The sequence below is a fragment of the Amblyomma mixtum genome, chromosome 1 (assembly GCF_055824585.1).
Source record: "Amblyomma mixtum isolate Tamu chromosome 1, ASM5582458v1, whole genome shotgun sequence".
Classification (NCBI taxonomy): domain Eukaryota; kingdom Metazoa; phylum Arthropoda; class Arachnida; order Ixodida; family Ixodidae; genus Amblyomma; species Amblyomma mixtum.
The window spans coordinates 156618636-156645527 of record NC_143012.1 but is presented as its reverse complement, the minus strand read 5'-3'; the positions used below and the strand labels follow the sequence as shown (position 1 = coordinate 156645527).

Sequence of the window (26892 nt, the reverse complement as noted above, 5' to 3'; positions counted from 1 at the left end):
AAAACATTACTGCCAACGTTTAGGTAAATAGCAGCAAGGGAATTCTCAAAACTATATCGGGAATTGTACTGAATATATTGCCGCAATAACTGAATATATTGTTCCTGACACAGTCTCGCAGGTGGTTGCTAATGTTTTCATTAACCATTCTGTTGCTTGCGGAAGGAACTTGGTCAATGAATGTCCTTCAACACCTTAGTTAAGTACATTACAGTAACGAATAGTAGCTCCGCTTCTCGGGACATAACCGAAGATGAAATGAGGTCAGTAATTACAGATCTCCGAGAAAACAAAGCTTGTGATTATGGCAACATACCAGCGAAGGTACTAAAAACAGCGTTGATATGCTTTGAGTCTGTTATATAACATACTGCCACAGTACTAACCCCTTCAGTGGCGCCGTGCCGCGGCCGAACTGTATTACTTGGGACTTGGCAAGCCGTGGCCATTCTAGGGGCTAGATATTTGTCGTTTTCATCTCTCGAGCTCCCGGCTGTCTTGCACGTCCCTGTATGTCTAAGTAAACCTGCTCTGTGTGCGCCAAACGTTCATCGATGACATATTTGGTGGAGCAGTTGGGTAGCGTCCCATGTGCGCACACTTCGAGCACACCCTTGACACCAGTTCTCAGCATGTGTACTCAACACCCGTCCACAGGGCAAGCCGCCATCTGCGAGGCCGACAACCGGAGTTGGGCAAACTGACAACGCCGGTAAGGGCCATGACGTCTACCACAGCTAGCCAGACAACTTAACATTCTGGTAATGCCCCGCCGTCCGTCCTTCGCGCTCCTCGGTCGCCACACCGTTCCGCGGTGCAGGTTCAAAAACGTTGAAGACCGGTTGGCTAGCTTTTACCAAGTGGCGGGCCTCAATGAGTGGGACGGCAAGCGAAAATTACGCAACGTATATTTTGCGCTGCAGGACTCTGCCAGGACGTGGTTTGAGAACCACGAAGCATCTTTCAACTGGGAGCTTCTCGCAGAGCTGCTAGTGACATTTAGTACCAGCGAAAGAAAGAAGGCTGAAATCGCACTGCACTCGAGGTCCCAGCAGCCGGACGAGAGTGTCGCCATGTTCATCGAGCTAATGACGCGACTCTTCAATTGGGCTGACCCTGCTATGCCCGAGGCCAAGAAAGTGCGCCACTTAATGCACGGCGTAAAAGAGCAGTTCTTAGCCGGACTGGTGCGTGGCCCGCCAAGAACGGTGTCCGACTTTACCAAGGGGGCAACGAGTATGGAGAGTTCCCTGCAGGAGCGGGCTGCGCACTTGGTTGTCAGGCTACGGTAGCTGCCGCTGCCCAAGGCACGCCTACGTCGCTGCCTGCCGAAGAGCTTCGGGAACTTGTGAGGAGCCTTGTGCGTGAGAAACTGGCGAAACTTCTATTCGAAGCCGTTTCTCCCGTCACTCCTCTGTCTTTGAGGTATCCAATCGCAGCTGTGCCTTGCGTGCCGCAGGAGTCCAGGCCCACCATGAGCAAAGCCAACAGGTGGCGGACGCCAAGTAGTCGGCCGCTCTGCTACCACTGCGAGGGCCCGGCCACACCCTGCGCAGGTTTAAGGTGGCTTTCACCTGCCACACCTCTACCGTGTTAGTGTGGACGGCCGCGGGATTTCTAGCAGTACCTGGTCGATAACGTGCAGCCCTCGACCTTGCAGCGATGCCAGTCCTCAAGGCGGTTCTCTTCGTTCATTCACCCTTCATCCTCTGGCCAGTTCAGAGGTACGTCTTCACATTGCGAAAACTCAAGACGGCGTCCTTTATGACCGTTATGTCAGCCGCCTTATCGGATCTCTTCGGAAGAATGCGATGCCGTTTGTTGACAAGTTAAATAAATGCTCCAGGGCGACGTGATACAGCCGTCGACGAGCGCGTGGGCGTCGCCTGTTGTCAAAGAAAGCTAGAACCGCGCGATTCTGTTTTAATTTCAGGCGTCTAAATAGCGTCACAAGAAATACGTTTCTCCTCTGCCCGTTCATTGATCACTCCCTGGACCGGCTGCACCATGTCACGTACTTCTCATCGCTAGATTTACCTAGTGGCTATTGGCAAACCCAGGTGGACGAACACGACTGAAATAACGCAGCCTCTATTACAGCAGATGGTCAGTACGAATTCCAGGTGCTCCCTTTCGGCTTGTGCTCGGATCCTACGACCTTCCCAGTGGATGGTGGACCCCGTGCTTGCTGACCTGAAATGGCAGTCCTGCCTCGTGTACCCGGATAACGTCATCTTCTCTGCCACGTTCGAAGACCACCTGACGCGCCTGCGTTCTGTGTCCGAAGCAATTTGTTCAGCCGGTCTTTCCCTCAAGCCCAAAAAGTGTCGCTTCGCTTTCAAAGAGTCAAGCTTCTGGGCCACATCCCCGATAAGACAGCCGCCGTCGATGCTTTTCTCGTGCCATCCGATAAGCTAAGTGTGCGTTGCTTTCTGGGTCTCTGTGCCTGTTATCGGTGTTTTGTGCCAAACTTCTCTCAGATTGCTGAAGCCCTCATCCGCCTCACAAAAAATTCCGAACTGTCCTTATGGGGTCAGGAGCAACAAGATGCCTTCAAAGAGCTCCGAACTCGTTTGCAAAGTACGCCCATCCTTGGACACTTCGACGAGCCAGCCGACACTGTACTGCACACAGACGCCAGCAACATCGGCCTCGGTGTGGTCCTTGTGCCGTGAAATGGCGGTCTCGAACGCCTAATGGCATAGGCAAGCCGCACCTTGTCACGATACGAGCCGAACTATTCAACCGGTGAAAAAGAAGGCTTGGCAATTGTGTGGGCAATCACCAAATTTCAGTGCCCTTGCGCCCTTTAAGAGTCTTAAGTGACCACCACTCGCTACGTTGTCTGGCCAACCCCAAAGATCCCTCGGGATGGTTCGCATGATGGAGCCTTCGACTTCAAGAATTAGATGTCACCATCGTCTATAAGTCCGGTAGGCAGCACAGTAATCCCGACTGTCTGTGTCGTGCTCCTGTCGAGTACAACTGAGCTGACCCCCGCAGACGATTCTGTTTTTTTTTTTTTGGCGCCATCTCCACGTTCATTCCCATTCAATACCAAAGAGACGACAGTAAACTACGGCCCCTCATTGAGTATCTTGAAGGAAGAACTCAGGCTCCCCCGTGAATCTTCTCGCGTGGACTGTCGCCGTTGTATTTACAGGCCGGCGTTCTGTATAAGAAAAACTACAGACCGACGGAAGTACCTACGCCTTTTCGCCACAAAGTCCAGCAGGTATGCCCCGATAGCCCATCCTCTTGTTCCCTGGGTTGTTGCCGAACTTTGGCACGGATAAGCCTAAAGCACTCCTGGACCAGGGTTGCTGCAGTTGTGAAGCGTTACTTCAAAACTTGCCCCAAGTGCCAACGTCGAAAGACGCTGCCGACTAAGCCAGCCGGACTAAAGCAGCCTACTGATCTGCCACATTCCGGAGTCCTCGTTGTGTAACCGCTACATCGTGGTCGCCACAGATGCTGTGAGGCAAATTCTGGGCTATGAGCAGATGCTGTGAGGCAAAAACTCTTCCCCGAGACAACACTGATGAAATTGCGCACTTTTTTATTTAAAGCATTGTGCTTCGTCACGGTGCTGTCACCATCGTTCTCACAGTGGAACGGCGTTCACCTCGACCCTTATGCAGGAAGTTATGCGTCTTAGTGGCACAAGTCACCGCAAAACCACCTCTTGTAGCCCTCAAACGAACCGAATCACCGAATGGCTCAACAAGACGATCGCTCACATGATTTCCATGTATGTCAAGGCGGACCACCGGAACCAGAACGCCATACTCTATTACGCCACATTTGCATATTGTACTACGATACAAGAAACTACACACATCACTCAGTTTAGTGCATCGTCGCGAAGCCACAACCATGCTCGACGCAATCCTGCTTCCAGCTACTACTGCCTCCTCTGCTATGGGTGCTGTCCAATTCGTTAGTCACGCTGAGGCCACCCACCAACTCGCTCGACAGCACATCCGGCAACAGCAAGCTCACAATTCCTGCGCCTATGCCACATAGATGTTTCAAGTCCCGCGAACATGTCTTGATTTGGAACCGAATCCGCATGCGAGGGCACTCCGAAAAGCTCCTACGCCGACATATTGGCCCCTACGAGGAGCCACGCAAAGTCAGTGAGGTGGACTACGAAGTTCCCCCCATGGAAAAGTTCACTCCTCTAAATGGCCCACCTCCGTAGTCGTCCACGCCGCTAGGATGAAGCCGTACCACGCCCGCTAGCGCCTCTCGCGTGTCTGCACCAGACGCCAGGCACATGCGACGTTCGTTCTCCTTCTGCTTCCCATTGCTGTGGCACCGAGACGCTACCCTTCAGACAGGGGGAGTAATGCCACAGTACTAACACCTCCAGTGCCGCCTTGCCGCGGCCGAACTGAATTAACTGAGACTTGGAAAGCCTTGGGTATTCTAGGGACTAGCGGTTTGTCGTCGTCTTCTGTCTAGCTCCCTGCTGTCCTGCACGTCCCAGCACGCCTGAGTAAACCTGTCCTCCGTACGTCAACTGTTTGTCGGTGACAATATTTAATCAGGCTATGATTACTTCCTATTATCCAAAAAACTCTAATACTGAGAAAGTAGTGCCTGTTTAGAAGAATAGAGACATCAATGACCCCAGTAGTTGCGAACATTTAATCTACGTATAACTATTCAAAAATTTACTACCTATGCAATTTAGCAATTTCTTCTTGATAGTAACAACGTTTGTTCTGAGCAGCATGGCTTTGATTCGATTAAATACACAAGTATTGCCATTGCGTAAATTTATCACCATATTAACACGGCTCTTCACAAAAATCATTTCCAATACTCCTCGACAAGACGGGTATACCACATGTTGACGCAAGATTCATCGACAGCTGTTAAGGTGTCTATACTTTACAGTGCGTTGTGGTAGAGAATACAAGAGCGGCCTGACATCTGTACAGTTCTAAGGCGGTCTTTTTAGCTGCGCAATCAAAGTCGTTTCGTTTATCGTCGAGGTCTCCTCTTCCGCCCGCTGCTCTAGAAGCGCTGCGCCGCTGACGGTTCTCTCCTCGTGCGGCACGTTTCACAGCGGCTGCCACAGATGGAGCGTGCTACAGTCCTCCGCTCTAGCCATGCCCTCTCTCATCCTTCCACTGCGACCCTGCTCCTCCTCCTTGAATAACTACCTCCGGTTTGAACCCATGTCTACTACGTACCGGTTGCGCCTTCTCATGCTTTCGCCATACCCTTCTTCCGCTCCGATCGGTGTTTCTCCGCTCTCTCCGCACTCTCGTCCGTCCACGTTACCCACCTTCCGGAAGGCTGCTGTTGTAACCAACCTCTGTATAGGCCTCATCACGCTCTCGCATACCCTCCACCTTCCACGGTAACCCACCTTGTCTATCCAGGGTAACTACCCTCCGGGTTATTTTCGTGGCAACCACCGACTGGTTGCGCCTGCTAATGTTCTCGCTATACCCTTCCCCTTCCGAGGTTAGTATCCTCCTGTTAGAGATTCCATCGCACTTGCCACACCAACCTCCTACCGCGGTAAGCACCTTCTAGACTATTCCCGGAGTAACCACACTCCGTAGGCTTCCCTACGAAACTTGTTATTCTTTTGTGCTTTAAAAAGCTCATGGTCCCTATTTTCCCTCTACCAAGAAACACCAATCCATGCTAGACAGACCTCAGAAAACAACAGTCTGCGTCTTTGCCACGTACGTCAGCAGCCCAGGCTTTCTGCCAACCAACCGACGAAATCAGCATTGTCCAGATTTTCATTGCGAAAATTGTTTAGAAGTTAAAAAAGAACACTTTGCAACCTTACGCAAACAACTGAATAGTGCTTTGCAGTTCGTACAAACAGCGTGAACGACAGTTCAGGAAGAGGCATTTGGCAGCGGTTCTAGTGGTTCAACCTGCCGAATAGTGGGCGAACTGTTGTGTCTAAATGGTCTATGATGCTTTTGCGACTGGAAAAGGCCCGAAAACTAGTGCTGGCAGCAATTTGTCCCTATAAAGCTCAATATCTCAATGTTTTACTTTGTTAAATGATGTAATATAACATCATATTTGCGATTACTGAGGATGAGGAAGCGCGCTTGTCCTGTCTACCTCGTTTCTTTTGTGTCGTGTCTTTTGCGCAAAAAACCCACAATGCTTAGGCACCAACTAGCCTGCAAAAACATACTCGCGATTACATTTCTTACGATATAACCCGTGCTTCCTTGCAGATTTGAACACAACACCACACCTCACGTTTTCACCCTCCGAGAAGCAAATCGGCTGCGATAACGAGAAAAAGAAAAAAGCTCACTCGAAGGTCTCTGTCAGCGTGACGATCACCGGCGTGTACTTGGTCCCGTACACCTGCCAAGCCGTGAAGCAGCAGCTGGCAGCGGACAGCGCCGCGAAAGTGGCCACAATCACTCGTCTCCTGGTGAGAGAGGTGCAAGCGGTGAGTGCTCACGGAAAGAAAGGCACTGCGCAGGGTCTCGATGAAGACGCTGATAGGAACTCTAGGCGTTCATCGCAGGTGCCACTAATAAGCGATGCAGGGGCAGAAATTAACTTTCAGTAATTATTGACCCCACTAGCGCGACGTTAATGATAGCCAATCGTCGGGTTTATTTAAACTGCAATCATTCACGTGCACAGGCTTGGGTAGAGAACCGAATGGTCTTCGCAGTGAAGTGGTCAATGCTGCCTCCCGAGAGACGGCCAGCACCGCTGCTCGTTGGGCTTCCTCTGAATGTTTTTTTTTGTTTTTTGTACTTATTGAGAGGCTTAAATAAGGCACTGAATTCGCAAATGGCAGTTTTTGTTCTGTTCTTTTTTTTCGAGGGGGCGGAGGGATGAAGGGCGTTTCGTGCCACTAAGCACGAACCACTCGCGAAATGGCTGGAAGATGTTTCCATTTCAATGAAAAGCCGAAAGGTGGCTCCTCTAACTGGTAATGATCAAGCGTGACAACTGGCAGCCAAAGGACAGGTCGCGTATGCGCGTTATAAGCAATGTCGTATCTGTATTTGTCAAGTTGACCATTAATTCGCGTGCATTTTCCCGCGGTATTTATCCATCATGCATTCTTGATCTCTTGCGTATATGTGCGCGCGAATAAGTGGTTCATTTTCTGGATTAGCTAAGTTTTGTTGCGATCTTGTGCACTACCAATTGTGCCCCACCATCTGAGATGGTGTAGGGACGCTGTCTGGTTGCAACTTCATTTGAGGGGAGATATGCTGAAGTTTTATATGCAGGAGTGTACATAGCTACAACAGTTTAAGCAGCGATCACAACATAGAATTAGCTATAGGCTACAGAAAAAAGATTCACCCCTTGGCATCGCCGAAGATGCAAGGCATCTAAATCTAGCTCAGAACAATTTTACAGGCTCCACATCCAGATATTAAATATCTGGAAACTCGGCCCACAATTCTCTTCACCCAGTCATGATAAATTCACCACGTGGTTGGTTTACAAACCGCAAGGTACGTCCTCCAATTCAAGCAAGGTTCACAACCATCTCGCCAAAACACACAGTGCAAAATAAGCACCAAATTTGCTTCAAAAATCAGGCATTCTGGGAATGGGCCACAAAGTTATTGGCCCAGTTGGTTACATGCCACATCCAACACTTCCACCGTGTTACACAAATTGCTTCTCCTATGATAGAAAAACAAACATATCTGAAAACACATCGACTCACTTCCAGATGCGCGCCGGTTTTCCGAGGGGCCGTGACCGTGACGTCTCCCGCCATTGGGGCAGTTATCGCACTCAAAACAATTCGCTTCCGCCGCGAACAACGAGCGGAAGCGATGACTTGCTTCCATACGCGAGTCAGTTTTTCAAACACTGGCGACCCAGCTAAGCGTCTCCCAGAATCCGGCCAGTGGTAAACCTCAAAATGGGCCGTTACTGTCCTTGGGCAAGTGGCGACATCCACTCTGTCCGGCGGCGTTTCCCTGTGTAAGCCCGCTTCCCAAGAACTCTTCACGTTCGGTGCTTTCGGGCTCTGGCTCGGACGACCCTCCCCCATCGCACTACATCCCGGCCTGGGCTGGTCAACTCCGCGCATGCTTCACTTTCTGCGCCTTACGGCGACTCTCACCGGAAAGTAACGGGTAGACCGCAGCGGTGGCGCACTGAGAAAACAGGCAACAGCACGAATGTTCCTATGACCCAGCGCGCATCCTCAAATCCCTTAGTAGCCAACAGTTCTCTGGGGAAATTAAACTCCCTTACCGGGTTGCTATGAATAGAGCATGCTACCCCTCTACAGGATTACATAAATGTGTTGCCCTTGTTCGCTTGTTGTCTATGGGCTGCGGCGTCCGTAATGCGCCAGACGCTGTGCCCTCCTTGTCACCAACGCTTTGTACTCATTTGTTATTATTTACGGTGAAAAAAGCACATGCATGGTGCAGTGGTATGCACACAGAAAGCTCAGAGCTTGCTGGTAGAGCACAGTTACAGGGAAATTGGATTGGTTTTCTCCTAACCGTGGGGCCCATGCTTTAGACACTCGGACATCAGCGCAGCCTTTGGCCGTCGTTTTATAATATCAGCCAGTCGCGTTGTGCGTTGGATAGTATCGTCCTTATCAGTGCTTCCAGGGAAATTGAGTTAAAACGGCTACTTGGGCTAGCTGGTATACCGGGTGTCCCAGCTAACTTGAACCAAGGGTTTAAAAATGAAATATTGGAGTCAGGAGAGTGAAACTACCTGCATATTGGTGATAGGCATTTGGCGCACCACGGGAAATTTTTTGTATCGCAATTACTTAACTAGTAATTAAGATAATTTTTTTAAATTTTTTAATATTGACTTTAGACACTAAATGTGATTCGCAAAGTTGGAGAGCACTTTCAGAAACCCGCATTCCATTATTCGCCATAAAGAAAACCTTACGTGTAGCTCTTTTTCCGAGCTCGAAAGAAAGCCCGCGAAATACAAAAAAAATCACGTGACGAGCACATTTGCGCGTCGCGATCGTGCTGCTCTCAACCGTGCTTTCAGTGAACGAAATCAGCTCCGGCCTTTATTCGACGGCCCCGTTGCAGCGGCAGGCCGATATCTTGGCGGGGGTTTTTCGTCCGCGTCAGCTAGTTGGCACCCGGCGACGACGACTTAGTCCCAATCTGATAAGATACTGAGATGGCGAGTCTGCTTTGTCACTCAGAAGCAAAAGAGAAATACAGGGAATAATGTTTCGCCGCGAGGTGTTGGCGGCTGTGTGTTGCAGTTTCCTAATGAGGATTTTGAAAGCTGGAAGCAGCGGTGAAGCACAGTTTGTCGTGTGCTCTTCTTATGCCACTCTCATGCGAGACTGAATCTTTGGTGTAGTGATTACTAGCACTGCAGACATGCCGTTTACAAATGAAGAGAAAGCAGACATGGTTCTGGCTCTAGGTGCATGTCATGGGAACAGAAGGCGCGCTGCAGACCTTATGCAACAATGGCACCCAGGCAGGCGGCCAAGTTCAGTAACGATCCTGCGTGCCTTCGAGACGCTGCGACGGATGGGCAGTTTTACGTCCACACGACACAGAGCACCTGTTTTTGACGAGGACTTCGAGACGCATATTTTATCGCTGTTCGCTCTGGAACCCCAAGCAAGCGTGCGCAGCGTGAGCGAGGATACCGGAGTCTCCAGGTCATCAGTTTGGCGAATACTGCGCAAACACCGCCTGCATCCGTACCACGTACAGCTTCATCAAAATCTGTTGCCACGGGACTTCCAAAACAGGACCGATTTTGCTAATTGGATTCTGATAAAGATGCAGGACGACCGGGATTTTTTGAACAAAGTGATATGGAGTGACGAAGCTAGTTTTTCGCGCAATTCACAGGTGAACCTGCACAATGCTCATTACTGGAGCGATTCAAATCCCTACTGGGTTTTACAGACGCAGCACCAGTACCAGTGGTCATTTAGTGTTTGGTGTGGACTTTTCGACGGTAGTTTGATCGGGCCTGTGTTTTTCGACCAGACGCTGACAGCAGATCGCTACACCAATGATATCCTCAGAGGACCCGTTGACGACTTCCTTTCGGATCTACCGCTCGCCAGGGCCACAAATGTGTGGTTTCAACACGATGGCGCCCCCGCGCACAGCAGCGCCAAGGCTCGGACCTGGCTCGACGCAGCGTTCCCGCAGAAATGGATAGGACGACTAGGTCCCGTGAACTGGCCAGCCAGGTCTCCTGATATGACACCTCTGGACTACTTTTTGTAGGGTCATATCAAGGACAAGGTGTACAGCACACCAACTTCCACACCGCAAGACCTTAAAGACAAAATAACGGAAGTCTGTTTAAACATGCCTGAGGCTGTCATACGAAATGCAACGGCTGATTTGGTTACAAGATGCCATAGCTGTATCGTCGCACAAGGTGACCTATTCGAGCACTTTTTATAATTGGTAAGAAACCGAAATGAAATGGAGTCAGGACAACCGCATGCCACGGCTGTCATCGCCGCACAGCCAAGCCATAAACCGCCACTTTTATTTTCTTTGCAACTGGCAAATAAAACTCCTCTCATTTGAAAACTTCGAGCTTGGCAGTCTTTATCGCGACTGCAAAGCGCAGCGCACTCGCTGCAATTTACACCGTCACGCGCGAACTGGCTGACACGGCCGAAGAAACCACCACCAAGATATCGGCCTGCCTCTGAAACGGGGCCGCCGAATGAATACCGGAGCTGATTTCGTTCACTGAAAGCACGGTTGAGAGCAGCACGATCGCGGCGCGCGAATGCGCTCGTCACGTGGTTTTTTTTGTATTTCGCGGGCTTTCTTTCGAGCTCGAAAAAAGAGGTACACGTAAGGTTTTCTTTATGGCGAATAATGGAATGGGGGTTTCTGAAAGTGCTCTCCAACTTTGCGAATCACACTTAGTGTCTAAAGTCAATATTAAAAATTAAAAAAAAATTATTTTAATTACTAGTTAAGTAATTGCAATACAAAAAATTTCCTGTGGTGCGCCAAATGCCTGTCACCAATATGCAGGTAGTTTCACTCTCCTGACCCCAATATTTCATTTTTAAACCCTTGGTTCAAGTTAGCTGGGACACCCGGTATATTGATTGCTACGAGGCTGCGCACAGAGACGACGAACAAGAAAAGACGCACAGCAAGGCGCTAACACTATAAACTGAATTTTATTCGGAAAAAAAAATCTCTTAAATATCGCTGTTCTGCACGTCAAGCGGTTGCACATCACGTGGAAATGGTCGATCTGCAAACGTGTCAATGAACGCGAATTTCTTATCATGCAGAGTGAAGGTGGTACTACTAACGCATGAGTCTCCTCCTTTCCTTATGTGATACGCTTCTGCGAGCTCTAGGGTCACTTTATCTCGGTGCCTGAACAGCACCACCGCCCTGTCAAGGAGGGGCGAACATCCTTGGCATAAATTACAATGCTCGGCTAAGTTCCTGAATGGACGACTTGAGAGGGAACGAAAATGCTCCCGTAATTGCAATAAACGATTACGGGAGCATTTTCGTTCCCTTGCTGCCAGCTCAGACACTGTTTTTATTTATTTATTTATTTATTCGATACTGCCAACTGCCTCTTGGCAGTCCAGGCAGGAGTAAGTAAGTACAAGTACAGGAAAGACAAGTCAAAGTCGGCACTACAAATCAAGGTAAACAAGAATGCGAGTGACAAGAATGCATAAGGAAATGGCTTGCAATACAGACTATTGCGTGAGCAAAAGTAGCTTGTACAAATATACAAAAAAACGGACACTGACGTCATTAAAAGAACAAAAAACACACATCTGCAAACTGCAAAAACAGGAAACTGGACACTCTAAAATTAACGCGCTTCATTGCAAATAGTGCACGGCAGACGCAAAGGATTCGACCAAGGTCATATTGGCGACTTCTTGCGGTAGAGCATTCCACTCTGCTATAGTTCGAGGGAAGAACGAGAAGCGATACGCGCTAGTCTTAGCCTGTGGCATCACAATTGTTTTGCTGTGCTTGCCTCTTGTTTCTCTTCTTTTATTAAAGTCTTTTATTTTATTTATTGTGCTACTTCTCAGCTGCTAAGGCACAAGCAGACTTTATATTTCCAAACGTTACAGGCGTGACCAATTGCTTGGTGGCATGCATAAAGTGAAATCTGGTGCAGGCCTAGTACTAAAGTTTAGATGCATGCAGCCACGAAGGTGAATGCACGGCCGACCACCTATATGGAGCTCGCTATTTTTGCGCCCTCTAATAGTTGCTCTTTCCACTGCGAACATTTCCGTGTGCTCAAGCGCCTCAATCCAGCCCAGTGTAAAGTTTTCCTGCAGCTGCACTTCGTATGACACTCGCCTGACTTGCAATTAGCTGTGCACTGGGACTTCGCCTTTGATTTCTTGCACGTTGAGTATAATCTTAGTCTTGCGTAATTTTTCGCCTTTTCAAAGCCTGTAAACCCTGAAAACACTCTCAGCGCATTAAATTTTTTGATGTCCCTAGCGTAACAAGCCGAAAGTTGTGGGTTCGTACCGGTCGAATGCTTTCGGAGGCTGCCGCCAGAGTTCAGTACTAGCCAACAGAACAGTAGAGTACGCTTTTTAGTGTTGTTATCGCGTAGCCCTTGAACGGCACAGTACGCCCCGTCGCCAGCGTAAAAGGGAAGCATTCGATCTAGCTAAACATTGGCCTAACTTCCCCCTTGGTCGTGCCGGTAACGTCGAGGAGCTGTTGTGACTCTACCCCCCCCCCCCCCCCCCCTAACTCTCTTTGTGTGTTCCCGTCACATCTGTATCTACGTACGCCATTCCCAGAAGCAGTGTGGGGCTCTGCTAAAGTGGTGGTTCTCCGTGCACGCGCTCCCATGCGACCTCCTGAAAGAAAGGTGGAACCGAACACGAGGGATGCATACGACTCCTGGATTCCACGTACCTCCACTTCTGCCTAACTGCCACGACATTTTTTCTCGACTTCCCCTTAAACAGCACCCAACGCAGCAGTATTGACCCTGCGACCTTGTGTGTGCATCCGCCAGGGTGACATGACTCAACGCCTGTTACCACGTGCGGAGACGAGCGTCTGCCATTCAACCGCGCTTCGCTCTTTTGTCAACTGCGCGGGTTACGCCGCTGCAGGCGTTCGCCTTTGGGCGTTTCCTTGAAACAAGATATGGGATCCACCTGGCCGGAAAGGACACTTCCGGGTATCCAAGTGCCTCAGCCGAGGAAGACGACGAAGCGGGGAACGCCCTTAAGGAGTACCCGGACGGAGTCCCTACGATTGGTCGAAAAAGCCGGAAAGACCTCGGGAGGGTCAACTTAAAGCGCTCGACACGTTCATCGAGGAGCTATTCCCTCAGCGTTTCCCTGAGACTTCTCAGCTTTTACCCTGTTTGTCATTGTTTGTAAATAACTTTGTAAATATGTGAATACAGTTTTTCCTTTGCTTCTCCTACTCCCTGTCTCTGGCGGCCCACGTTCCTTCTTCCGTCGGCACAGCGACGGTGCTCCTGGACCCGATGCCTGGTGGAACACGCTAGTAGCCCGGCAAAACATCTCAGAGCCGACACCTTCTGAAAAAGAGCTAGCCGATGAACAGCGTTTGACGGGTGGCGCTGCGGCTGATCCGCTTAAGCCGTGTTTAATCCCCTTGCAACTGCCACTCCGTGAGATTTCACACTATCTGGTCAAAGATTAACCTCGAAGTCATGAGAATAAGTCCACGCCATTGTCTGGCGGGCATCCTTCAAGGGGCGTTCCCCGCTTCGTTTTTGGTAGTGGGACACAACGCAAAAAAGAAGTAGCTTTTCCTTGTCAAACGACTCCCTTCTAGTAGATGGTGTCGGCCGATTTTCATGAGTCTTCTAGCGTGACAATGCAGGGGGTGGCAGATGAAAGAGGACAGTCCCCTTTTGAACAGAAGCGCGAACGCCGCCGTGGGGAAAGTTTTTTGCTCGATTGTTGTGTTAAAGATGCGCCTAAGAGGACCCTGAACCCGTCTTTTTACCACAGGAACTCAATATACACGCTCCGAGCATTCTTGGAAAATTGGGATTATTGTCCTGTGCAGCAAATTTTTCTGTTTAATCTGATTAAACTTTCAGGCTGACACCTTTTTTATAACTGTCCTCCGAGGGTAGGAGGAGTCAACCAACCTGTTTAGGGCCTTTAGTCAATCTCGTGGAGGCTTCACTTTCGCTATTACTTTTTTTTTTTTTTTTGGGGGGGGGGGGGTTGCATGAATAGTTTCAGCTGCAGGCAACATAGCAGCACATCAGACCCACTGAAATAAAAATATGCCTCGACTGTTTGCTTCGCAAATCGCTCCGCGTATTACTACATATCACTCCGCCGTTTGCAGACCAGCGAGCCGCCACGCACCAGGCTGAAAGACACTCCTTGCTTTGATTGACTCATCCTACTCTCAGAGATAAGTTTAAAAACATAGGCGGAAGCCGGGACGTTTAATTCGATTTATTAAAAATATCTGCCGCACAGTACAATAAATAGAAGTTTCTAAGACTACCGGGAGCGGGCAGATCGAATTCACGCAGTAAAAATGCGTGACCAGAATCTTCTTTACTGCACCTTTGAGCAACAGCTTAGCCATTGTAGTTTCTCTAATGCCGCACGTGCCATTTTCTCCAGCTAATTTTCTGTAATCGTGCAAGTGCGTACATTTTAGCAGCTTCGTGTAATTGCTAACAAACTTCACAGTGACTAAGAGGGCCATCCAAAGTCGCACTTCCTTTCCTTCAGCATGTGTTATCAACTGACCCGATGTTCTGCCCCCTTTGTTGATAGCAACTTTCCTGAACCTGCCTTAGGAAGCTAAGCCCAGTGCATTTGTGGGCCTGTAATTAAACATGGTTAGATTGTGACGTACGATCGAGGCGCATATAAGCGCTCCTCTTTCCGCGTTAGGCAAGCTGCAAAAATGCGACCCCATTACCGTTGCGTGATCTGGTAGACGAGCAGAGCCACCAGGAACAGCTGGAAATCCACCGAGATGTACCACAGGTGGGAAGACAGACCCTGCGAAGTGAAACGTCTTTCTAGAGCCGCGCTGAAAAATTGCACTGCGCACATTTTTGCTTTGGAGTCTAAGTAAAACGAGTGTTTAGACGATTCGCACAAGGGCTTTTTGAGTGTCACCACTTTGCTCGCTGGGCTGTTGTGTGCTCACCGCGCTAGTGCGCCGAAAGGGACGGCGAAACCGGTTTGCAACAGGCAAGAGACGGGAGGTTTCGACATGTTCCTCGCCCGATGGAATGGTCCTTAGTTTCGTCTGCAACCAAGAGCTAAGCAGCGGACTGGCGCAACAATATATATAATATCATTGTCATTGTAGCTAATGTGCCGTTAAAAAGAGATATTTTTCGCTGCTGCCTCTTCCCATCAGCCGAGGGCGAGGAGGAGTTTGACAGTAACTGCTCTTGAGGCGACAGTTTTTTTTTTCTTGCTGCGTGGAAATCTCAGTGATACACGGTTTTCTGCAAAATGCTTTCTCATTCTGGGAAGATAGTTTAAAGCTTCCAGCGAACAAGTTGTATCCTAGCGCTTTGATCGTGCACACCTCTCCTCATTCGGTGCCTCATGGGCATTTGCGCTTTTAGGAAATTGCTAAACCATACATGCGGTAAACGTACAATACCACGCAAAGTTCAGCCACCCCAGCCAAGCCTCTGGCGGCGGCGACGCTTCTCAGATACCCGGTCAGACGGTAGCGCTGTATAGAGCCACTATAAAGTTCTTACGTCAAAAGAGGTACGGACGCGACAACGTGCCTGCATTTAAGATGTGTTAAACCAAGCGAAAAGGTTGAGGAGAAAATAACGGGGTCAATCGAATGCTCTGCGTGCCCCGCCTCTGACCCTGTCCGCTGCAGTTTCACCCTTGCCAAAGGTCAGGTTCGAGCACGCACGTATGCGAGGTCCCGGTACAGGTTTCGTATGTTCAACAGGAAGCACCACCAGTGGTTCTGCACATCCTTGTGGAATTTGTCGTACACCATGGCGGTAGTAGGCCCCGTGACCAGAAGCGGCAGCAGCGAGAAGCCGAGAGCCGCCACCACCAGGGGCAGCACAAGCCTGCGGCGAGGGAAACGGAAAGCTTCGTTTTTGGAGCAAAAAACCCCATTTCAGTACTTTAGGTCTACTCGGATTCCCCATAAAATCACCGTTATTTCAGTGACAAACGCACACACACCCACTGTCTCTCTCGCACACACATGCACAAACTCAAAGAACTTCTTGAAGACTTCTAGTTCTTCGCAGAAAACCAAAAACCTCTTAGAGACGTCTAGCTAGACGTCTCTGAGAGGTTTTTGGTTTTCTGGCTTGTTCGATGGTCCTGAGCTCTACGCAGTAACGGTACTGTGCGGACAGTTCCTCGGACAGTGAAGGAGAACGAAAGTAACTGCTATGAATAGTCATGGGTATCAGCATCTTAGTTGTATTCCTTTGGGGACAAAGGCCTCCCCCATTTCTCTTCAATTTACTCTCTCCTGCGTCAGCTGCCATCATTAAATCCCCGAAAGTTCTAAGCCTGCGTTTCTGATTCTGCTGCCCCATACACAATCGCCTTCTCTTAGTATCCCCTCCGTTACCTTTAAGGACCATCGGGCACAATTTATGCGCATTACACGTCCTCCTTCAAGTTTCAGGTTGTGTAACATTAAGTCGTGTTTGTTCCCTGGCCCACTTTCCTCTCTTCCGGTCTCTTGATGTTGCCTCATCATCTTCCCTCCCTATACCAAGCCGCACTATCTACAATTCAATCTCAAGCCTTATCGTGAATCTTCAAGTTTCAGCCCACATGACTGCCGAGAGCACACTCTTATGTGCCACAGCAGGCGCGAACCGCCGCGGAACCGGTTTGTGCAGTGTTCCAGCGCCCTGGAGTCATTCAAATTTTCCATTGACTTCAAGTTACTTCGCCTGCAGGCACCGGCTGCAGCCGTGGAAGCATGGAATTTGGAGGCACCGTTGTGTCATAAATACCGGCTAGAGCCTGAGGGCATATTGGGACATCACCGCGGATGTAGAAGCGACAGCTCAGACTGGAGGAACTGAGACAGAGGAACGCAGCGAGCCGGTCTTCGACGACCTTCACTGAGTGAAGCCCTTAGCGATAAACTGTACTGCTGTCGGCCCCCGTGCCGAACTCTTGTTCCAAGCGTATGCATGCAGTGAACATAAAGTTGTTCTCATTCTTTCACCGACACGTTTCTTCGGCGGGCCTTACACTGACTGGAAGCCGTGCCGACTGACAGGAAGTTTGGCCACACCACAGAGATCCTTAAGAAAACACCTAATGGCTGTTTTTAGAAGCTCTAGTGACTTTTGACATTATGATTTTATGCCTCTCTCATGACTTTCCGTCGCCTTTTACTTCTGAATTCCTAGTGGCTTTCTAAAACAAATCGGCCACTGTGGTTCTAGTGTGTTCCTAATGGATGCTTTTTTGATGATTGGTCCTTGACTCTCTCGAGTTTTGCTGGCCGTTGCAAAACACGATGCAGTTATTGCTATTGTAAGCACAACATGCGACCTTCGTCTTCATCTGTACATATCCATCATCATCGCTCGAAGCACAACATGCGACCTTCGTCTTCATCTGTACATATCCATCATCATCGATCATCTTCTTCTTCGGAGGGTTGGTCGCCATACTTGCGGGTGCCATTAAAGCTCGCTCCATCCTGCGCTCTGTCTCCCGTCTCACAAGTGGTGGAGTGTGCTCTCGATCCCTGCGTCCTCTCCGCTGCCAGACTGCAGCTACGTTCCGGTCGCCACCTGCTCGTACCACCCGCACCGATGGTGTTGTGCTCGTTCAAAAGAAGGATGGCTCAGTACGCTTTTGTGTTGACTATCGCGCCCTTAACAAGATCACTAGAAAAGATGTTTATCCGCTTCCTCGGATTGATGACGCCCTCGACTGTCTTCAAGGTGCACAATTTTTCTCTAGTCTCGACCTAAGATCCGGATACTGGCAAATACCAATGCATGAGGCCGACAAGGAAAAAACTGCTTTCGCCACTCCCGACGGATTATACGAATTCAACGTTATGCCGTTCGGCCTATGCAATGCTCCGGCCACGTTCGAGCGCATGATCGACACCGTTCTCCGAGGCCTGAAGTGGAAAACGTGCCTATGCTACCTCGACGACATAGTCATTTTTTCTTCGACTTTTTCTGAACACCTTGTTCGTCTCGATGAAGTATTAAGCGCACTTTCTGAGGCCGGCCTACAGTTAAACACCAAGAAATGTTGCTTTGCTTCCACTTCTATCAAGGTACTCGGTCACGTCGTTAGCCAGAAGGGTGTAAAGCCTGATCCCGACAAAGTGGCTGCAGTTTTGCATTTTCCTCGCCCATCGCGCGTCAAAGACCTGCGCAGTTTTCTGGGGCTAGCGTCATACTTCCGGCGCTTCATACGCAACTTTGCCTCTATTGCGGCCCCTTTGCATAAGCTCCTCTGCGCTGACCAGCCGTTTGTTTGGTCTGAGGCCTGTGAGGTCGCTTTTACTACCTTAAAGAAGGCTCTCACATCTGATCCGATACTGGCACATTTCGACGACAATGCTCCAACGATTTTACACACGGACGCCAGTGGACACGGTATTGGTGCAGTTCTTCTGCAGCGGCTGCACTCTTCGTGCGAGCAAGTCATCGCCTACGCCAGTCGTACACTGACTGCAGCGGAGCAGAACTACACGATAACTGAGCAAGAGTGCCTCGCTGTTGTCTGGGCCATTCAGAAATTTCGCCCTTATTTGTACGGCCGCCAGTTCACAGTTGTCACTGACCATCATGCCCTGTGCTGGTTGTCCTCGCAGAAAAACTTGTCCGGCCGCCTCGGCCGCTGGATTCTCCGTCTCCAGGAATATGACTTTACCGTCACCTATAAATCGGGCAAGAAACACCAGGACGCCGATGCGCTATCTCGTTGTCCCCTCGCCCAAACCCAACCTCCGCATCCGCAACCCGTGTCCTCCGCATCCTCAAACTGCCAAACTACCCCTTCGACGGCTATTTCAACCTTGACCGCCGCACCCATTGACTTGATGCCAGCTCCCAGTCTTGGCGATCTCGCCTCAGCGCAGCGGGCCGACCCTTACTGCCGGACTCTTATCGACCGTCTGAGCGGTGCTACGCGGCCACCGAATGCCCGCCTACGTCGCCAACTTAACTCTTTCAAGCTAGTCGACAACATCCTTCTTTGGCACAATTACAGCCCCTTCGGTGACTCATGGGTGCCTGTCGTACCCCGTTCTCTTCGTCGAGAAGTTTTGCAGGCCTTTCATGATGACCCCCCGGCTGGCCACTTAGGCTTTCAGAAAACTTATGACCGCATCAAGCGCCGTTTCTTTTGGCCTGGCCTCTCAACCGCTGTTGGAAAATATATTGCGTCTTGCATCTCTTGCAAACGTCGTAAACGGAGCACGTCTGCCCCTACGGGCCTTCTACAGCCTCTCCCCTGTCCTTTCTCCCCTTTTGAAGTCGTTGGGATTGACCTCTACGGTCCCTTACCATTAACACCAACGGGCAACCGTTGGATCGTCACTGCCATCGACCACTTAACTAGATACGCTGAAACGGCCCCTGTTCCTTCCGGCTCTGCTTCAGAGATCGCCCACTTCTTCCTGAACGCCATCCTTCTGCGCCATGGAGCTCCTCGTGTCCTTATTAGTGACCGCGGCAAGTCCTTCCTCTCCAGCATCCTTGCCGAAGTTCTTCACGCCTCCAGAACCGTGCACAAAACCTCTTCAGCTTATCACCCTCAGACCAATGGGCTCACAGAGCGCTTTCATCGCACGCTGTCCGATATGCTAGCCACCTACATCCAGCCCGACCACACCAACTGGGACACCATGCTTCCCTTCGTTACCTTTGCATACAATAGTGCCGTGCAAAGAACCACCAACTTCTCCCCATTCTTCCTTGTGTATGGACGTCAACCTACCTTCACCCTCGAAGCGTCTTTCTTCTCCGCCCCCTCAACCTCTTCCAGACTCTCTCACGAACAGTTTACTTCTCGTCTTACCTACTGCCGTGCCATTGCCCGCCTGAATACCGACGCCTCCCAAGCCTCCCGGAAAAACACCTATGATCTCTCCCACCGTGCCATATTTTTTCACCCTGGTGATGAGGTACTGCTGTGGGCACCAGTGCGTGCCCCGGGATTGTGTGAAAAATTTTTGAGCCGTTATATTGGTCCGTATACTGTACTCGAACAAACGTCCCCGGTGAACTATCGCGTTGCCCCTGTTCATCCTGTTAATGATCGTCGTTGCCGAGGTGCCGAGATTGTTCATGTTTCCCGCCTCAAACCCTTTGCCCGTCGCCCTACTGTGCTCTAATCTGCGCCCGGGCCGGTCGCTTTCGTACGCGAGGGGAGAAAGTGTAAGCACAACATGCGACCTTCGTCTTCATCTGTACATATCCATCATCATCGATCATCTTCTTCTTCGGAGGGTTGGTCGCCATACTTGCGGGTGCCATTAAAGCTCGCTCCATCCTGCGCTCTGTCTCCCGTCTCACACTATCAGTAGTGTAAAATAACGGGTGAATAAAAAGTAAAGCAAAAACAAAGAAAGCATTGTCGACATATTTGGAGATACGAAACACCTACATCTAAATCCTCAACTAACCACGCTGACCACTGCACCAAGCCACCACTTCTTTTTTCACAGTGGTATTTATTACACTCGCTTATTTGCAAAAAAAGTGCTGTTTCCTACACCACGCCACCACATTTTTCTTTACTATATGGAAGTACACCCACCCTGACAGGCTTCAAGTCCGACTTACCAGGTCGCATACCGCAACCCGTCATACACAATCACACCAGCATCCAGCTCCCACTTTGCCTGCACATCACAACTGCGGGAGACACACGCACGCATCAAAGAAAGGGAGCAAGACAAGAGCTTGCTAAAGATCAGGTAGCATGGTCGTGCCGGAGAGGGAATGAGGGAGGTCGGAGACGAGGATGCGGGAAAGACAAGGAGAAAAACTTTATACAATTAATTTGCATTATGTACAAATAAAGGAGCTTGATGACGCGATGCTCAATGGTGAAAAGCACGATGATGAGAGCCGTACTCGCTGCTGAGTTTTAAAAGTTTTCTTTCCCTTGGTTCCCTAGATGGGGGCCGGGCCTGCCCAGGAAGGAAGTTCACTGTGGCACCCATCACACACTCTCTCCTTAGAGAACACGCCCCCGTGGCGTGTTGGGAGAGGGAGAAAGATGCCATCCACGTCGCGCAGACGCTGGAATATCCACGAGCGGCGTTACCGCGCATTTCATGCGTTCGCACGTGCAGGGTCCAGGCTACGTGCAAGTCCACGCGGTGTAGGGGCTCACAAAAACTTCCTGGCAGACGGACGCTGCTTCCGTGCGTAATCCAGGCGTTGAGCCAGCGTGCCTTTCGTGGCTAGTCGGCGTTCCGCTGCAGCCGCGCCGTTTTTTCCACACGACGAAGGCGAAACGTAACAAGGTCTATCCTGCGTCGTATATACTCCCCGCACCATAGCACATTGCCCTCTAAGCTGTAAGCAAAGAATTCGTTGAACAAATTATGGTAAACAAACAGCAGATTATCAAATTATAACATTGTGTAATGCCTATCAGTCTCTTATTCAGATTGCTTTAGAAAGTTATAGTGTGTCTGTATTTAAGATAAAACTCAGATTCTTTTTCCCCTCGATTAACTTTCAGCTAACTACTTAGTTTTGTGTATGTTGTCTTCCTTTTTTACCTGAATATGCATGTTATGAAATGTTTTGTTTACTGTTATATGATATTTAATATTGTCTATCATTAACTATTTTCTATTGAATAATGTTGCTCATTGTTTTTTTCTCTTTTGTCCATTCGGCCACCGTTTCCATGATGTGTTAATCAGGGTATACGCCTTGTCAGGAGGCATGCTTGGTCTTCCTCTTTTAGCTTCACCTCGAGGGCATATTGTAGTACATAATATGATCAAATGAACATACTGAGAGACAGGAGACAGAGCGCAGGATGGAGCGAGCTTTAATGGCACCCGCAAGTATGGCGACCAACCCTTCGAAGATGATGATGAGCGATGATGATGGATATGTACAGATGAAGACGAAGGTCGCATGTTGTGCTTACACTTTCTCCCCTCGCGTACGAAAGCGACCGGCCCGGGCGCAGGTTATAGCACAGTAGGGCGACGGGCGAAGGGTTTGAGGAGGGAAACATGAACAATCTCGGCACCTCGGCAACGACGATCATTAACAGGATGAACAGGGGCAACGCGATAGTTCACCGGGGACGTTTGTTCGAGTACAGTATACGGACCAATCTAACGGCTCAAGAATTTTTCACACAATCCCGGGGTACGCACTGGAGTCCACAGCAGTACCTCATCACCAGGGTGGAAAAATATGGAACGGTGGGAGAGATCATAGGTGCTTTTCCGGGAGGCTTGGGAGGCGTCGGTATTCAGGCGGGCAATGGTACGGCAGTAGCTAAGACGAGAAGTAAACTGTTCGTGAGAGAGTCTGCAAAAGGTTGAGGGGGCGAAGAAGAAAGACGCTTCGAGGGTGAAGGTAGGTTGACGTCCATACACAAGGAAGAATGGGGAGAAGCTGGTGGTTCTTTGCACGGCAGTATTGTATGCAAAGGTAATGAAGGGAAGCATGGTGTCCCAGTTGGTGTGGTCGGGCTGGATGTACGTGGCTAGCATATCGGACAGCGTGCGATGAAAGCGCTCTGTGAGCCCATTGGTCTGAGGGTGATAAGCTGAAGAGGTTTTGTGCACGGTTCTGGAGGCGTGAAGAACTTCGGCAAGGATGTTGGAGAGGAAGGACTTGTCGCGGTCACTAATAAGGACACGAGGAGCTCCATGGCGCAGAAGGATGGCGTTCAGGAAGAAGTGGGCGATCTCTGAAGAAGAGCCGGAAGGAACAGGGGCCGTTTCAGCGTATCTAGTTAAGTGGTCGATGGCAGTGACGATCCAACGGTTGCCCGTTGGTGTTAATGGTAAGGGACCGTAGAGGTCAATCCCAACGACTTCAAAAGGGGAGAAAGGACAGGGGAGAGGCTGTACACGGCCCGCAGGGGCAGACGTGCTCCGTTTACGACGTTGGCAAGAGATGCAAGACGCAATATATTTTCCAACAGCGGTTGAGAGGCTAGGCCAAAAGAAACGGCGCTTGATGCGGTCATAAGTTTTCTGAAAGCCTAAGTGGCCAGCCGTGGGGTCATCATGAAAGGCCTGCAAAACTTCTCGGCGAAGAGAACGGGGTACGACAGGCACCCATGAGTCACCGAAGGGGCTGTAATTGTGCCAAAGAAGGATGATGTTGACTAGCTTGAAAGAGTTAAGTTGGCGACGTAGGCGAGCATTCGGTGGCCGCGTAGCACCGCTCAGACGGTCGATAAGAGCCCGGCAGTAGGGGTCGGCCCGCTGCGCTGAGGCGAGATCGCCAAGACTGGGAGCTGGCATCCAGTCAATGGGTGCGGCGGTCAACGTTGAGATAGCCGTCGAAGGGGTAGTTTGGCAGTTTGAGGATGCGGAGGACACGCGCGGAGGTTGGGTTTGGGCGAGGGGACAACGAGATAGCGCATCGGCGTCCTGGTGTTTCTTGCCCGATTTATAGGTGACGGTAAAGTCATATTCCTGGAGACGGAGAATCCAGCGGCCGAGGCGCCGGGACAAGTTTTTCTGCGAGGACAACCAGCACAGGGCATGATGGTCAGTGATAACTGTGAACTGGCGGCCGTACAAATAAGGGCGAAATTTCTGAATGGCCCAGACAACAGCGAGGCACTCTTGCTCAGTTATCGTGTAGTTCTGCTCCGCTGCAGTCAGTGTACGACTGGCGTAGGCGATGACTTGCTCGCACGAGGAGTGCTGCCGCTGCAGAAGAACTGCACCAATACCGTGTCCACTGGCGTCCGTGTGTAAAATCGTTGGAGCATTGTCGTCGAAATGTGCCAGTATCGGATCATATGTGAGAGCCTTCTTTAAGGTAGTAAAAGCGACCTCAGAGGTCTCAGACCAAACAAACGGCTGGCCAGCGCAGAGGAGCTTACGCAAAGGGGCCGCAATAGAGGCAAAGTTGCGTGTGAAGCGCCAGAAGTATGACGCTAGCCCCAGAAAACTGTGCAGGTCTTTGACGCGCGATGGGCGGTGAAAATGCAAAACTGCAGCCACTTTGTCGGGATCAGGCTTTACACCCTTCTGGCTAACGACGTGACCGAGTACCTTGATAGAAGTGGAAGCAAAGCAACATTTCTTGGTGTTTAACTGAAGGCCGGCCTCAGAAAGTGCGCTTAATACTTCATCGAGACGAACAAGGTGTTCAGAAAAAATCGAAGAAAAAATGACTATGTCGTCGAGGTAGCATAGGCACGTTTTCCACTTCAGGCCTCGGAGAACGGTGTCGATCATGCGCTCGAACGTGGCCGGAGAATTGCATAGGCCGAACGGCATAACGTTGAATTCGTATAATACATCGGGAGTGGCGAAAGCAGTTTTTGCCTTGTCGGCCTCATGCATCGGTATTTGCCAGTATCCGGATCTTAGGTCGAGACTAGAGAAAAATTGTGCACCTTGGAGACAGTCGAGGGCGTCATCAATCCGAGGCAGCGGATAAACATCTTTTCTAGTGATCTTGTTAAGGGCGCGATAGTCAACACAAAATCGTACTGAGCCATCCTTCTTTTGAACCAGCACAACAGGCGAAGACCAAGGACTCGAAGAAGGGCCTATGATGTGGCGCTTGAGCATGTCGGCTACGTTATCTTGAATAACCTTGCGCTCACTAGAAGACACACGATACGGGCGACGGCGAATGATGCCCGAACCATCTGTGTAGATGCGATGCTTAGCTGCGATGGTTTGGCTCAAGGTTGTTGTCTGGGTATCGAAGGAAGCGGCATGCTTGGTCAAGACGGCAAGCAATTCATCTTTTTGAGTCGGGGTGAGACCGCGGCTGATAGCAGCTGAAATAGATGCAGAGGCAGAAGCAGGGGTCGAAAGAGCGAAGCTTGATGGGGCAGAGGAAAGAACGGCTACACGTTGAGTGGTATCCACAGAAGCGATGGCTGTGCCTTGACGCAGAAGAATGGGTTCCGGCGTAGTGTTGAAGGCAGTCAGTAGTGAAGACCCATTGGTGAAGCGGAGCAGGGTCGCGACGAGAAAGATGCCCCTTGAGAAAAGACGGGGGCTTGGTGTGACGAAAACGTCCCCAGCGTTGACGTGGGCAGAAGCAACAGAGAGGACATCTTCGCAGCCGGGGTAAAGTACATGATCAGCGGTGGTAACCAGATGATGAGAAGGCAGGACAGAAACGGCAGAAAAGTCGGATTCAGAAGCTTGTAGAGTAGGGGGACAGCAGGTAATTACAGCTTGCGCAGAGTGGAGGAAGTCCCAGCCGAGGATGAGGGGATAAGCACAGGAGGGAAGCACAGCAAATACTATGTAGTGCAGGATGCCGTCGATAGTGACTCGTGCTGTACACAATCCGGAAGGACGCATTGATTCATCATTGGCAGCACGGAGAGAACGACCACTGTAAGGGGTGCGCACCTTGCGAAGACGAGAACATAAAGCAGAACTAATTACAGAAATGGCGGCGCCCGTATCAATCAATGCTTCTACAACAGTGCCTTCAATACCAACGGTTAACATGTTCGATGGCTGTGCAGGAGGAATTGAGAGGTCGGCGTGCGGTGCAGTTTTACCTCCGGAAACTGCACAATTTAGTTTTTTGTGTGGCCAGTTGTCTGGGAGGATGGTGGACGTAGAGGCGACGACGAGCGGCGGAAAGGCGATGGGGAGCGGCGGCGCGACGACCTGTCGTTCGAGGAGCTGTCCGGAGAGGTAGAGGGATAGGAGGGACGATAATTAGTATGGTCACCAAACGGTGGGCGGTAAGCGTACGACGAGTGCGGAGCGTCTTGGGAGAAGTCCCCGTGCGATGGGCGACGAGGAGGACTGGAGGCAAACGTCGGACGGTAAGCAGGTGACGAGTACGTAGCTCCGTTGCGAAAGTCTGGGTACCACTCGCGCTCGTCGCGCTGACGCCGACGGCACACACGGGCAACATGCCCGCGAATTTCGCAGTAGTGACACACCGGCCGACGTGCAGGCGGACTCCAAATAGGACACATAGCGGGGCTCGGGGACACAGAGACCGGAGTTTGCTGGACGGGCTGTGGATGCGACGGGTAAACAGCAGCAGGAGGCGTCGCAGCAACCTGGGCATAGGTAGGCACAAAACGCGGTACAGGTGGTTCCGCAGCCAAGGGACGAGTGACCGAAGCGAGCTCGTCTTTGATGAGATCACGCAAAGGCGAGAACGACGGGGCTGGAGGCGGGTGGGAGTCGACTGGCGGTAAGGTGAAGCCGTGCAGTTCCTCCCGGATAATGGAGCGAATGAGGGAGCGTAAGTCCACGTCGGGTGAAAGTGGGGTGTCCCAGGTGTCTTTTAATCGAAGTGACGGAAGGTCGTCAAGATGATGGCAAGTTGTTCGGATGTCTTGGACTGACGTTGGATTCTGAGCAGCAAGCGTACTGAAAGCAAATGACCCAAGCCCTTTCAGAAGATGACGTACCCGATCGTACTCTGACATAGCGCTGTTGACACGTCGACACAGGGCAAGCACGTCTTCAATGTAGGATGTGTAGGACTCACCGGGTAGCTGAACGCGCGTATCTAGCTTTATTTTTGTAGACAGCGGGGCTTGCACCAGATGTGCCAAAAATTTGTCGTATCTGTGCCGAGAAGTGAGCGCAGTCCGGGATGGCATCTTTGTGGTTGACGAACCAAGTCTTGGCCACGGCAGTAAGGTAGAAGGGCACGTTTACAAGTTTCATCGCTGAGTCCCAACGATTATAGGCACTGACCTGGTTATATTGGTCGAGCCAGTCCTCGACA

The 26892-nt window shown here is 50.5% G+C and overlaps 1 protein-coding gene across 1 annotated transcript in view; it reads right to left on the bottom strand.

The window, feature by feature from the left end:
* The window catches only part of LOC149369469 (nose resistant to fluoxetine protein 6-like), a 144164-nt gene that overhangs the window by 22850 nt on the left and 94422 nt on the right, over nt 1–26892 (bottom strand). Inside the window, exons 9-11 of the mRNA XM_089577726.1 lie at nt 15894–16059; nt 14922–15004; nt 6308–6427 (exon numbers count right to left, since the gene is read on the bottom strand). Of these exons, the coding sequence (XP_089433852.1) occupies nt 6308–6427; nt 14922–15004; nt 15894–16059 (369 nt within the window). The remainder of the gene's footprint in view (nt 1–6307; nt 6428–14921; nt 15005–15893; nt 16060–26892) is intronic.